At 36.8% G+C, this 14,243-nt stretch overlaps 1 protein-coding gene across 7 annotated transcripts in view; it reads right to left on the bottom strand.

Annotated features, from left to right (window-relative positions):
- RBFOX1 (RNA binding fox-1 homolog 1) overlaps positions 1-14,243 on the bottom strand; it is a 1,505,061-nt gene that overhangs the window by 95,238 nt on the left and 1,395,580 nt on the right. For all 7 annotated transcript variants that reach the window (XM_053671753.1, XM_053671755.1, XM_053671757.1 and 4 more), the window contains 2 exons: positions 13,687-13,747; positions 5,963-6,016 (listed from right to left, as the gene is read on the bottom strand). In XM_053671753.1, coding sequence (XP_053527728.1) covers positions 5,963-6,016; positions 13,687-13,747 — 115 coding nt within the window. The remainder of the gene's footprint in view (positions 1-5,962; positions 6,017-13,686; positions 13,748-14,243) is intronic.

Raw genomic sequence — 14,243 nt, 5'->3', positions numbered from 1 at the left:
GGGAGGAGAGGAGTGAATGAAAGTGAATTGAAACCAAAAGGGGAGGCAAAGGTAAACAGATGTAGGAGATAAAAAATCTTCGAAGTGGAACGTTTCCAGGCTGAAAATCCTTTGCTTGGGGACTTAAATCAGGACCTTTCTGTTCCAGTTCACCGAAGTGCACTGCGTTTAATCTGGCAGATGTGTAAATTATACAAAACATCTCAGAACCAAAGGTCATTGTTCATAAGGAATGGCTCCTTATAGCCATGGCTGTGTGTCTAGATGAATCTGGTCCTCTGGGTAGATGTGGGCATTGTTAATGCTAAGAGGGGCACCTGAATATTGGCTGCTTTGAGGGACTCAGAGTGGTAGCAGGTACCTGTCAAACCCACACTCTGCTCTTTTAGGATGCTGAGGCAGTCACCCCAAACAAGGCATGTTTTGTCACTAGTATTTTGGCAGAACATCCTGAGCCCAACCGAAAGTCTAGGACTGTGACCAATAGAAGAAAGGCAGCTTAGGTCAGGGACTACAGTTACCACAGGTTCAGGATAATCTTACTTTTTTTTAGATACTATTGTATCTAAACTTCAGGAAGGGAATTAGAAAGAAGTCCATCTAAAAGTATGGCTGAAGGTCATTCTCTTAACTGTAATGGACTCAGTCAAGTGACACGGGTGGGAGGGAACAACTGGGAGGGAGACCTACGTTACCTTCTTTTGACCCAAAACCCCATAAAAACTGGTAATCCAAGGTCAAATACAGCTTCCCTTTCACGATAAGCGATCACAGAGTGCTGCATCCATCCTCTTTATTTTTAAAATTGATATTGAGATTTCAATCCACTCACATGGTCCATGGCCAGGCTTGTACTAATGGGGATTTAATTGAGGTGACTTCCGTTATTACACTAATCTTTTATATTTTTATTTTACTTTACTGCCTATAAAGTTATTTTGTACTCATCATCTCTTATCCAATCCTATCATAACCCCAGGATAACCTACTATCAAGACCTAACCTCCTTCCAAATGTGACTATAGCCAGGAATGCCCTTCTTTAAGTACATGTTATTTATTCCTCCCCCCGCCTTGGAAACAGAAACTTTTATTTTTAGGAGGACTATATGTTCAAGATCCCCTTCCTTCTCTAACCCACCCCCCCAAAATGCTGCTCATAATTATAGTCTCACCAAGACTATTTTTCATCATCATATTCAAGGTTTTTGAGTGATTTACTCTGTGTCTTCCTACTATTGACTTGAATTGTGTTTCTTGTCATCAGAACATAACTATAGCTTAGATTTGCATTGAATTGAAAGATCCTTTCCTTTCCTTATTGATCGCAACTTGTGTAGTAATTTAACTGGATTCCAATTTTCCTCTGCAAGTGGGGTGCTCTCCATCCATGGAAGTGAGTTATGCGTGTTCAAGTGGTGCATCTTATGAATCTTGTTAAGCTCCGCCGCCTTAGAGCTCCACTGATGGAATATTTAATCACAGAAATGAGTTGGCAGATATGATATACAGTGTGGTTAAGCTTTGCAGCAACCTTAGCAGCAATTGAGAAACAGATGAATTTGCCATTTGTCAGTACCATGTCAACATCTTTGTATAACCTTCTGTTATTTATTTTTATTTTGTTTTACTTATTTATGAAGATTAAAGTTGCTTCTGATCAACAGTTTCCTGGGCTAGATATCATGATTATCTCTCAAAGACACCACTTTGTAAAAATCTTTTTATTAGCAAGCAAAGGGAATTTCTCACAAAGACAGGGAAACTGTAAGAATCCCCTTTGAGCCTTCTTTACTGAGGTTCTTAGAAACACTATTTCTTATTACATTAAATAAGTTGAGGTATGCTACTGGGAACAGATATTTGTAGATACTCTACCTCTATTTAAGACCTTCAATTTTCTTTAAATTCTAAAATCGAATGGCCATAGATAGAAGCTTAAGTCTTTGAGACCTACCCGGACTTTTTAAAACTGACTTAACAATCTTTGTCTTGAGAATAAGCCTCAAGGAGTCTGAAGATGATAAGACTTAAGAAAAACGGTCAATGCTGTTTAGTATAACAGGGAAACACCCACTTATCTTTGGAGAAGATTTATATATGTTTGTGGGATTAAGCTGATTTATGTATATTTGCTTTTGGAGATTTTGTTGGATAAGCATTTCAAAGACTTCTTCCAGGTATGACTTGAGAGTTCAGAAGAACCACCTGAAATGAAAGACCTTCCATAACAGCTTTCTAAATGCTTCCTCTGGAATGTGCACACAAGGGAGAGTGCATGTCATAATTTATCAAAGCAAATTAATACTGTTCAGCTAGTAATTAAAGATCCTCATTAAGAGGTGCAACTGCTCTCCCCACCCCCACCCTGCATTAGCAATAAAAATGCACTCCGGGCGTCAAGAGGTTATATAGGAAAATCAATAACCTGCCATTTTATAATTAAAAGAGAAAATAAATGTTAGGGAAAAGACCACTAAATTAGGAAAATTACCTTTAGGAGAGATTGAAAATATCGATTTTAATTTACAAAATATGTGAACTTTTCATGCCCCATTCTGAGAGACAATTGGAGGCTGGGTTGTTAATTCTGCATAAGCTTCAGAAAGTCAATAATTATACTACGGGAATATTATGATATGTGTCATTAACACAAAATCTTATATAAAGAAATGGTTAATAAGTCTGGCTTTCTGTCTCGGGCAGATACAGAGCTGGCCTGTTAAATATCCCTGGCAAATCAATAACAGGGTCTTCATTTCAGCTTCGAGGCATAATCAAAACTGTAGAATGCATCCAGAATATTTTTATACTTGGGGAAATTTAAATGCCCCCGAAATTTTTAGTCATGAGTATTTAAATGTGTGACATCAGTAATTATACCCGGTTATAGCAATGAATACATCCTACAAGTACATCCTTACATATACAAAGATGGGCAAGAGTGGGTTTAGAGTTGAGTATACAAAACAGTTTATTTTTGTGTTATTATTCATTAATTATTATATTATCTATTTGTATTAAACCATAAACCTACTTTTGCCCATGCCTATATTCATTCCATAGATACAGGTGACTGAAAATTTAGACTTAAGCTAACTGGAGTCTCAGTGTTTACACATCTTCAAATATTTCAAAAGAATTGTTCTGGAGTACTGAATTTGCAGTAATATTTCCTCACATTTCTGAATATCACAAACTCTGGCAAAAAAAGGGAAAGAAAGCTTCTCATTAAGGAGAGGCCAGATACTGACAACTGAAAACACCAATGTTCACATTTCTCAAGTATCACTTAATTATCCATGACCCATTTTTTTAAGTGTTAAGTGTTTTGGAACAACTCATAGAAATAATTATTTGGTTGTTCAAACTCCTTAAAGCTTCCCCTGACACAACTAGAGAATCTTTTTCAATATGGTGTTGGTAGTGAAAATAATCCAAAATAATTATCTTACTTCCTTCTCTTCTTTAATTTGACTGGTCTAGACGTATGGCCCACTATCATAGGACATAGTGAGTAAGAATTATGAATTATGACTTTTAATATTCATAAAAGATAAGGCTGCTGCATAAGCTGGTTGTAAAGAACCCAGCCTCTTGATTCCAAGTTCTAGCTGGCTTCTTACCAGTTATGTAGTCTCAGATCCATGATGCAAACTCCTTCAACTTTAGTCTCCTCACTTGGAAAACTGCCACAAAGGCTTAAACACATCAATTTAGGTACAGTGCTTAGAACAGTGCCTGACCATGGAAAGCACTTGGCCCATATCGATCCTTATTGAAACTTTCTCTGTAGCCCAGTAATTTAACAGCTGAGGATGGGCTCAGGGCTAACTTAAATCACTGTTCTGAAAGTTACACAGATTAATTTATTCTGGTACATATGAAGTAGTCTGAATTGTTTCTTCTGTCTTTATGCTCTCTTAAACACCCACAGATATGCATATGGTTTAAAATCACATGTGAAAAAGATATTTGGTATTTTCCTGATTGCCAGAGACAAAAATGTCCAACTACTTTGTATGGGACTAGAAAAATGCACTTTCCTTACTCTATTACAATACATGCATTCATATCCTACCTCCCCCTCAAATGACATCTTTCTTCTTGTGTCTGACCCATGATTTTGGGAAGACAATGTGTACACAGGCATGCAGGCACACACATGTCTACATGCATATACACACAGAATCTGCCACCTCTTTACTCCAGCTATTCCATTTCACTGGGGAGCACCTGCAGGTACACAGAAGGTGCTGTCCAACAGTCTCCCTGTACCTTGGGGCAATTTCATCTCTTTGCAGATTTGGAGAAGGATGTACCCCCAGCAACATCTGTGACCCCTGAATGGACTGCCTTACCTCTGGTCCCAGAAATTAACTTCCCCCAAATGGACATGCTGAGAATGGAAGGACTACTCCTTTCATGAGATAAGAAGAGAATCTCCTAGTCTAGTGGTACACTCACAATTCCCCAGCATCAGGTCTTGGTTAATTTTCCTGTTATGGCAAAGAAGTAGGATATTAACTTATTTATTTCTATTTGCCCAATGTTTATATGGTACCAGCAAAGCACCAAAACACTCTTCATATATTAAGCCAAATAATTCTTATAAATACCTGTGAGTTAATTACTATTATCATCTCCCATTTAACAGATGAAGATACCGAGGCACAGAGAGGTTAAGTAACTTGCCTAGACTCACACAGCTGGCAATTAGGGATCCAGGATTTGAACCTTGGGTGCAGTATCCACATTGCTCACTCTGTAGGTGTCCTGTTAGGATATGGGTTCCATCATATGATCATAAGAAGCCTTATAGCTATGTCTCTCCCCACTCGTAAGAGTCAACACTGCTACTACACAGTCATAGAGCCCTTGCACTTAACCCAGACTTGTGGTAAAATTCTCACATGAAGAACAACTACAAATATTGTACTCCTAAAATCCAGAATGCATATTGGGCTTTCCCAGATTTACCTTTTTTAAAAAATCGAATTGGTTATTATGATAAATACCTAAGTTTCCTACGCTCTTCTGTCACCCACTAGGGTGGATGCTTAGTATCAGGACAGTAATAGCAGTAAGGCATCCCAGAAGAGAAAAAGCAAGGGATATGACTTAACCCTTGGATAGACCAATTGGTCATTCCTTTCTCCTTATTAAAAAATAAAGGTCACATCAGGAAAGACCTCTTTTCCATATCCATGGGGCAAATCTACTTAGGTTCCCAGGTGTTACGTGCAGCCTTATTAATGACCAAGGACATGATGGGCAGAAGTGACAGGCCATGCCTAGCAAAAATCTCAGCCACTGATGCTTCTGGGTTACTCCCTCTCCGAATTTGATAATCAAGTTTTCTATGGCAGTGGATTTCCAACTGAGTAGTTGTGGTGTAGGCAGGGAAGCAGTGAACAGAGATACATCGTTGAAGGCAAAGCAGAGAGAAATAGAATTGCTAAAGAAAATTGATTAATGGGAAAAAACAAGACAGTTTAGTTTTCTCCAGTTTTGTAAACAGTTTTTCTTTTGGCAATTCAAACATGGCCACGTTTTTGAAATAAGTAGTCCAGTTCTCTGCTTTGCTAAGGAAAAATGCAACCCCAAATGGAAATGTGTGACTAAAAAAACAGGTCTACTGACATAAAATGGGCATGAACAGCTCTACACTTGTTCAATTTGCTCTTGAACAAAGCTTCCACACTTTTTAAAGGCAAAATCAATGGGAAATGTCATTAGAAACAATGGCCCTATGCTTACTCCACATGAATTTACATGATACCCTCTTATTTTTTGAAAGGGTTTTAAACACTTGATTTTGTCAAAAAAATTTACTTAGGACTTCTTAGGATAAAGATTTACTTGGTTTAGTTTGTTTTTTTAAACAATAATCATTCTTTATTGCCAGGCAAAGCACATACAGAAAAGACCAAGAAGACATCATGCAAAGGGAAATTCTTTACCTGCATAGAATTCGGGACTGTAGACTGCACCCACAACTGGATTCAATTTCCAGCCTTGAAACAGATATACAGAAACATTAATATCACCTTTGATTCAGCAACTAACATCATTGCAAATTAACTGCAGATCTAATGGGTTGTTTTTTCTTAATTTTAAAATTCAGAAAATATATAGTTGGGGCATGTATAAAAATTATTTGAAAACTCTACATAGGGGAACAGATTTATTCCCTTCTTTAACTTTCTGCCTATGCAAGTTAATAGTATGGAAGCTACTGACCAGCTATAGGTGAACCTTTTGTAAATGATGTGGTAATTAATTTTCTCCCATACCAATATTTTTAGAACCACTATAATAATTTCATTTTTTTATTCTTTCATGGATCACTACTAAAATAATACATAACATGTCTTTGTGTGTTAGGGTCACAAATGTTTGAAAGCTCACATGAACAGAACCTTTGCAGCAACATTTTCTGATTATTGTCATTTGCAATTATGACCCAGAGACTAGAACTCCAAAAATGCTTTTTAAATCTCAAAGAAAATGACATTTATCCAGTAAAAATTTAGTGTGGAATACATTTTGCTGTTTGCAGGAACCATAATGATTCTTAATCAATTCATGATATCTAAGGTAACTTTCAAATAACCTGCATATAAGATGAACAGAGTCCTGGAATTTTCCTAAAGTTCTGTGAAATAAATTCTGGACCTTCAAAAACTTTAACTCAAGAAAAGAGAATTGGAGAACACTTGCAAAGCAAGATACTAGCCATATTAGAGACTCACTGGGCACTATTTAGGAAACATTCTCAGAAGAATGATCATGTTTTACAGCCTGGTGATCATTCCTTCATTCCTGCTCTCGCTGGCACATCTTTATGAAAACATTCATTCTGTGGAACTCCTGAAAGGGAATGAAGGACAGGTGTGCTGCCTTTAGGTGAAAAACCTGTGTCCTTGGGCTGAGGGTCCAACACTGGAGGTTCTTTAATAAATGCCCCTGAGCAAAAGCAATAGTGAAAGTTGGGCTGTGTGGGAAGGTATTTCTGATGAGAGCCCTCTGAGCTCTTTCCGGAAGGGAGAGGTGTGACATCCCAATGTCTGACCTGAGTGATATGCCTGTAAGAACAGCTTGGAGTAGCCACTGCCTACTGATCCACTAAGAAGCTCAATATCTCAATAGGTATGCCCCCGGGGCGGGGGACCTAAGAACTTTCTGGAATATAATGAGATGTTTGATTTCTATGAAACTTTTTGTTACAACTTTAATAAGCTTGCTAATTTACCATCCCCGTAATGCTCTTAGGATTGAGTTTTTCAGAGGGTTGTCTTTGAATTACTTGGGAGGCTTATTACTGAAAAATCCTTAGCCATGTTTTAAACCTATACAGAAAAGGACATGAAATTCTGTGAGCTATTTTCCCAATGGTTTCTTAAACTTCATACTTACAACTTCCTCTCTCATATTAACCACATCTTGTGTTATAGGAATTTCTGTAGTGATGTAAAAATAATATTACCCCCAAACATTTCAGAATATGTCTTCTGTGAAGGTGGAAATTACTTCAATTTGATCAACTGAAATTCTACTGCTTCTCAAATAAGCAAATGCCCAATTCATGAGGAGCAGGGAACTAATGTCCACATTTTGAGTTATTTGATATTTGAGAGAAAATGGAGCAAACTAGTTGAAAGTAAAACTACAGAGTTATCTAAATATATTTAGCATTCTCTGTCTAGTCCTTAATAGAAGTCAAGAGTTTGTGAAAGAAACCTATATGGAGCTATATTAAATGAATTATTCATTGATTAATTTATTATCCCTTCTTCCCTCTTACACCCTGCTTATGCCCTACCTTTCACTGATAGTGAAGAAAGGGTCTTTTTAACACTAGTCAAGTAGAGTTTTGTTTCTTACATACATCTTTATTAGTTGTCTTAAATTTGTATACAAAGCTGGAACACACCATTCATTGAGTGTGGACCCATCAATTAATTTTGATGTAACTGTCGAAGATAAGTTATGCCAACTGTCTTTAATTTTTTTCAAAGAAAGAGATTTTTCAAGAGGTATCTAAGATGGCCTAAAAATTATGTTTCTCTCATATGCCTTTATCTTCCTCATTTCCTTGGGCCAAATAACCTTTTTCCTATTTCTACCTATCTATATCCATTTAATGTCTCCTTTTTTATCTATCTATCTAGACTGATCCATTAGCTCCTGACAACTTTGACCTGATGTGATTTAGGTCTCCAATGTCTGCCCAGGAGAATCTACTTAATGCCACACCCTCCCCAGCCCTCCTTTGAGCTACTCCCTGATTCAATTCCCAGTTTCGTTTCCTATACAGCTGTTAACACTACCTGGGGTCATCATTTTTCTTTCTCTTCTTGTTCTTAATTGTTTTTATTACCATCTCCTTTATTAAAATTAATGATAAAGTGAGTAGGTCTGCCATCTGATATGAATTCCCAGCAACTAAAACTGTATTTGGTGAAAAGTCAGTTGCTCCATAAATATTTACTTAGTTTTGCTCCAAAGGAACTGAAGGAATATGAAGCTTTTTCTAATAGACTCATTTCCTTTTGGCTAGGATTCTGTCTTTTTCCAATCTCCAATGACCTGCTTCCTGATATACATCTAATAAAGAAAGACCCTGTTAGGGGTAACTGTCTTCAAGAGAAAGGCAATAAGCATATAGCCCTTGAAAATCATTTCTGTTAAGATTTACAGAGCTCATGCAGGCTTATGTAAATGTATGCAAATTACATGCAAATAGAATTCTAGTCCCTGTAACTCCATCTAGTACCTGGAAGAGACCCTTGGGATAACCCTGCTGGAGACAGGAGCCTGCACTGTCAGGAAGATGGACAAAATGATCCCAGTTTTAATTTCTCAGGCAGTTTGTGTACATCCCCAGGCCCTACAAATTCACAGATTTTGATCAAGGACATTAAGCTGAACAATGAGGCTTACAACAAAAGAAGAACAGCTGATAAAGCCCACCGCTCCAGGCCTCCGGGGCCCCCCATAAAACAAGGCAGTGGAGCAGAGAACAGACATGTGGGGGTCTTTCTCTATATTAGACACAGGAGCTCTTTAGAAAGACCCCTCTGTGGATGGGCCTGGAAGGACTGCATCAGAATCAGTGCTCCCATTCTCAAATTTAGCTTCTCAAAGGTCATGGGGCAGCTTTCTGTAAAAACACTGGCCAAGATCCCTGGTATTAATTATGGCTCTATAAGGTGTTAAAAGGCAAAGTCTCCATGTGCACGAACACCTGCACAGACCTTCACTAGGGCTTTATTGGGTTAGATATTAAAGAAACACTTTTAATAATATACCCTTAAATATATCACAGGGGGTTCCAAAACTGCATGCTAATATTTTCTAAAGACACATACTGAGGGTTCCAGGGGCCTGGTCATTGAAATGGTGCACAAAGCAATGCCCAAAATGAAAAGTTAGTGGCAGGTTGTGTTTGGTTCAGTCAGTATTTTTATTTTTATTTTTTTGCCACATATATTTCTTATCAACATTTAGATTTCATCTGAAACACAGGGTTTTTTGTTCTCTTGAAACATCAGTAGAAATGGCAACTTTAGACTGCTGGGGGGTGACCAGAGCCCACCCCATTAAACTCCCAGTTAGTCACAGTCACCATTACTCCCTGTGGTGTGGCTGGCTTGCTGGCTAAATGTCAGCAATCTTTTATTGTTACCCCGTGCTGTTTGTTCTTCTGGTAGAGAAATACCTTGCTTTTCCCAGTATGTAAATGAAAGATAGTCTAAAAGACAGAGTTTATCAGACCTTCTCTGTTTGCTCATTTATTTTAGCTGTCCAGCCTCCACTGGCATTTGAATATTTGATCCTTAAACTGGCATGTCTGTCGGAATTCAACTTACTACCTATAGAGAAAGAAGAACAAGATGGCTGTTTATTATTGAGATTATTATGTAATTAAGTTTTTAGGGCACTCTGTACTCTGGCACTGTGTTGAGTACTTTATCTCCCATAATAGTGACAAATATTCTTTGTAGGAGGACTTACTGTGTCTGCAATTCCCACTTGAGAAAAGTGGTATGTGAAGAGTTTAAACAACCCGCCTATTGTTCAAAGGCAGAGCTGATACAAAATCTACCTCTTTATATAGTATGGGATCTCTTTGTCCAGTTTTTAGCCTGCCTAAGATCCTTAAGAAAATAAAATAGCTCCATCTAACACCCACACTTCTCCAATACCCAGGAAATCCCCAAGAATCTGTTTACCAGCTTATTTTGCAGAGCAAACACTTGATCTCCAATGAGCACAGTAAACCCCAACTCTTCTCTGAGTTTTGGAATTCTCAGGAAAAATCAGCAACATAGAAGTAGCCCAGTTTTCTCTTTGTGGAGCTTTCTGATGGGATTTCAAAATCCCTATATGTTATTCTATAGTCTTCTCTTATATCCAAGTTAAAATATCCTAAAAAATAGAATCCACTTTCTCTATAATAGTATTAACTATGGTCCTCCATCTCACAGCCAATCTTATTAATCACTGGAAACTTTGCAGCGACTCAAACTTTTGTTGGATACATGACTGAAGGAATGCAAAACTATGATGTTGACATTGATAGTTATATTTCACCATTTGAAGATGACCTCAAAATATGATGACTCTAGTAACATTTAACTTTGCTGAGGTGTAAGTTTTATGGCTTTTGAGAATGAATTCAATAGCTAATGAATCTCACTGATTACTTAATTTTCTCATTTTAATGTGACTTATTGGTCCTGACTTTTTTTGTCCAGCTTTATTGAGGTATATAATTGATAACTAAAATTAGTACATATTTAAGGTATGCAACTTGATGATTTAATATATGTGGACTTTGTAAAGTATTTGCCACACTCAAGCTAATTAATATATCCATCATCTCACACAGTTACCACTTTCTTTTGTATGTGTGTATGGTGATAATATCCCTTCTTGGTATAATCAGTCTTGTTAAAGATCTCAGAGGGTCTCTGTTTTTTCAGTTACATTTTATTGCTATTTATCAGAAAATGTCTTTGTAGTGATGATACTCATTAACTAGAAATTGGAAAAGCTTTGACAATAACTTTTTTTAAATACCAAAAGTTTCCAAGAACTCCAACTGCTTTTATTTAATTAGGAATTTCATTTGATTTTTCAAGTCAGTTATTTTATGACTGTCCTATTGACCCCTTAGGTACCATCCTCAGTCCGTGCATCAGGATAAGCTTCTGAGTAGCCTCTTTCAGATACATGGATGAGAGACTCGCACGGCTCATTTCTGGAAACTAAGAATGAAATGCATGGCTACCTGGAATGGGATGTGGGGTGTTTATACCAACACCTGGCAGAAAGTTGGGGTCCACATTTAAAAGCCTTTTTGTTATTGTGGCCTGTTGCTACTTGAGTGCAGTCCTGTAAGATGAGAGGGAAAGTGATATACTCTCACACACACAGGCCTAGCCAGGAGATCCTGTTACTTCATAACAAAAGAAAATGACTTCACTAATAACTTTTTCCTTTCTAGCCTCAGTTTTTGCACCTTTAAAATAGGAATCACTATTTCCTCATCACAGAATTTCATGTGGGCCCAGGGTATTTATTATGCTTAACATAACACCATACAGTTAGTATTCCAGAAATGTTGGCTATTAATGCATGTGCTTTGAATTGTGTGCAAAATCCCACAGGTCCAGTTTTTAGCCTCTGGTTATGACATTGATCAATAACTCTTTCTTTAAAATAAATATGCATACATATGGCTTAAGGAATAATATTTAGCTTCCCTACTTCACTTTCTCTCATACACAGTACACACAAGCACCCATGCATATGCATGAAAACATGCACACCCCCACACACACTGACTAGTGTATAATTTTTTTAAATGCCCAATAGTCAGGGTGATGTCATCACATGCTAACTTTGACAAGTTGCAGAGCTGTCATTTTACCCAAGTCGAAAGGCTTCATGACACATAAATCAGGGGTGGCTTTATTTCAGCACTGGGCATCCAAAGTCTGTTGTGAAATTTCTCTATTCCATTTAAGGCTATGTCTTGGGTTGTTGGAGCTGGGAAAATGGGTCAGCAGAATAAATAATTCTTCTGGACTTTCAGTTTAGAGCCCTATTATATTGAGATATATCTTTCTTTAATGGTGTCCCTTTTAAAAATAAGAACAAACTGACTTAGCCAGATTGGCAGCCACTGGCACAAGAAAGAAGAAAAACAAGGACAAAACTACAGAATGGTAATGATTATACAGAAAAAACAAACTTAAATCAATCAGTATGAAAAGTCAGAATAAATCCATATATCCGTGTATGGAATATTTCGTAACTATTAAAAAGGATGAACTTGGTCTATAGGTATTAACATTGAAAGAACTTCAAATGGATTTCTGAAAACCAATTAAAAATGATCTGTCTGTACACCATGATACTATTTATATAAAAAGCATGTATATAATAATGTCACTGCTGTAAACAAATACTCCATGTATGTGCATAAAATACAAAATAAAAATATCTGTAATAGTGGCATATCCTCTGAGGAGGAAAATAGGAAACTAAGTTGGCAGGTGTCATTCAAAATATATTTAGTCTTTTATGTTTCTTTCTTTTTGCAAGTGATTCTATATTTCCATGTTTTATATATAATTAAAATGTTAAAAATGGAAAATTCAGTACTTTCCCTTTATGACAGTAATAAAATTATATTATTCTTAAAAACCTATAAAACACAGAAAAAATATCTTTCAGTCTCACAATTCAACTCAACCATTAGCATTTTGGTATAATTCCCATCATAATTTAGTTCAAATCATGTTATACATGTAATTTTTAATTTCAAAAATTTTCATTCATTATGGGGCTCTTTCAGTCTTTACTCAGCTCATTTCAATGGGTATAATATTCTACTAAGCACATAAACTTTAATAGTGCCTTACTTTCTTTATAATTTTTGGTACAATGAAGTATGTGATCAGCATATCAGCAGCTTTTCTCCCTATATATCTTACAGATTTACCCTGAAGAGGATTAAAGAATCAAAATGTTTGAACATTTTTTATAACTATATATATATATATATGTGTGTGTGTGTGTATGTATGGGTGTATGTATGAATTCACGTTATATAAGAATTCATAGCGTGGGGAGTGTTGCAACATCTTGGTTAGGAAGGGCTGAAATGAATTGCCCTGAGGGGTCATTGACACTGGGCAACCCAGAGAGTAAGAAATAATGCACTCACACATTCTGCTGTCACCACAGAGCGCATCAGGAGGTGCCCCCCAAGCCACTTCCTAAGATGACTCAAGGGAGGAACTGAATTCTGCAGCCACACATCCAGGTATGATTAGTGATCAGTGAGGAGGTGATGGTTAAAAAAAATACCTTCATTCTCCTTCAACTTGCTATCATAACAACAAATTAAATTACCCAACTAATTCTCAAATAATGACTGTATCTCACCCCCATCCTAGAGAGACTGGAAGAAGGATGTCTACAGTTAACCTGAAAACTAAACCCACCTCTGTTGTGAAAATCATCTTATTGATTCAGGTGGTTCACTGCAGCAGGGCAGCAGTCACCATGTGAAGGCAAATATGGCTTGTTGAAACAGATTCCCTAGTTAAATTACTTAGTAGATTCAGAGGCAGAGGTGAGTTCTTGTAAAAGGCCAACGTGTACTTACCATTTGTGTAAGGGTTGACAGTCTTTTTATTTGTCATTACACGTGCTGTGGCATTATTTACCTATGTACACAGAAAACTCAAATGAGCATGTATTCTGGGGTCAGCCCACAGTTCAATTAGTTGCATGCATTATGACTGTGATTACTTATTAAAAAACTAAAATGCATTTTAATTTATAAAGGCAGTAGGTGCACAACAGAATCATACATTTTTATAATTACATTTACTTCATAACCATTTAAACTTACAAATCATTTCAATAAAGCAATGTCATATCATTTAAAAATTTAATAAGGAGACAGTAAAAGCAAATTAAAAGAAACTGCATAATTGAAGATTTAAAAGCATGCGTGTACTCCATGGTAACACAGAAACAATATTTTTTAAACATAAAATAAAGTTCATATGAAGGAACATGCAGTGGAGTAGAAGAAGGGAGAGACAAGGTACAAGGGAACATAAATGTCAAAAAAAGGGACAAACAAGTTTTAGCCGTGTGCAACACTTCAGGGGGGAAGAACCATTGGGAAAGCAACATCTAGCATTCAACACTTGA

Source organism: Artibeus jamaicensis, unplaced genomic scaffold (genome assembly GCF_021234435.1).
Source record: "Artibeus jamaicensis isolate MK-2021 breed Jamaican fruit bat unplaced genomic scaffold, CSHL_Jam_final contig_700, whole genome shotgun sequence".
NCBI lineage: Eukaryota > Metazoa > Chordata > Mammalia > Chiroptera > Phyllostomidae > Artibeus > Artibeus jamaicensis.
Note: the sequence above shows the minus strand (reverse complement) of the source record. Positions and strands in the feature narration are given on the sequence as shown.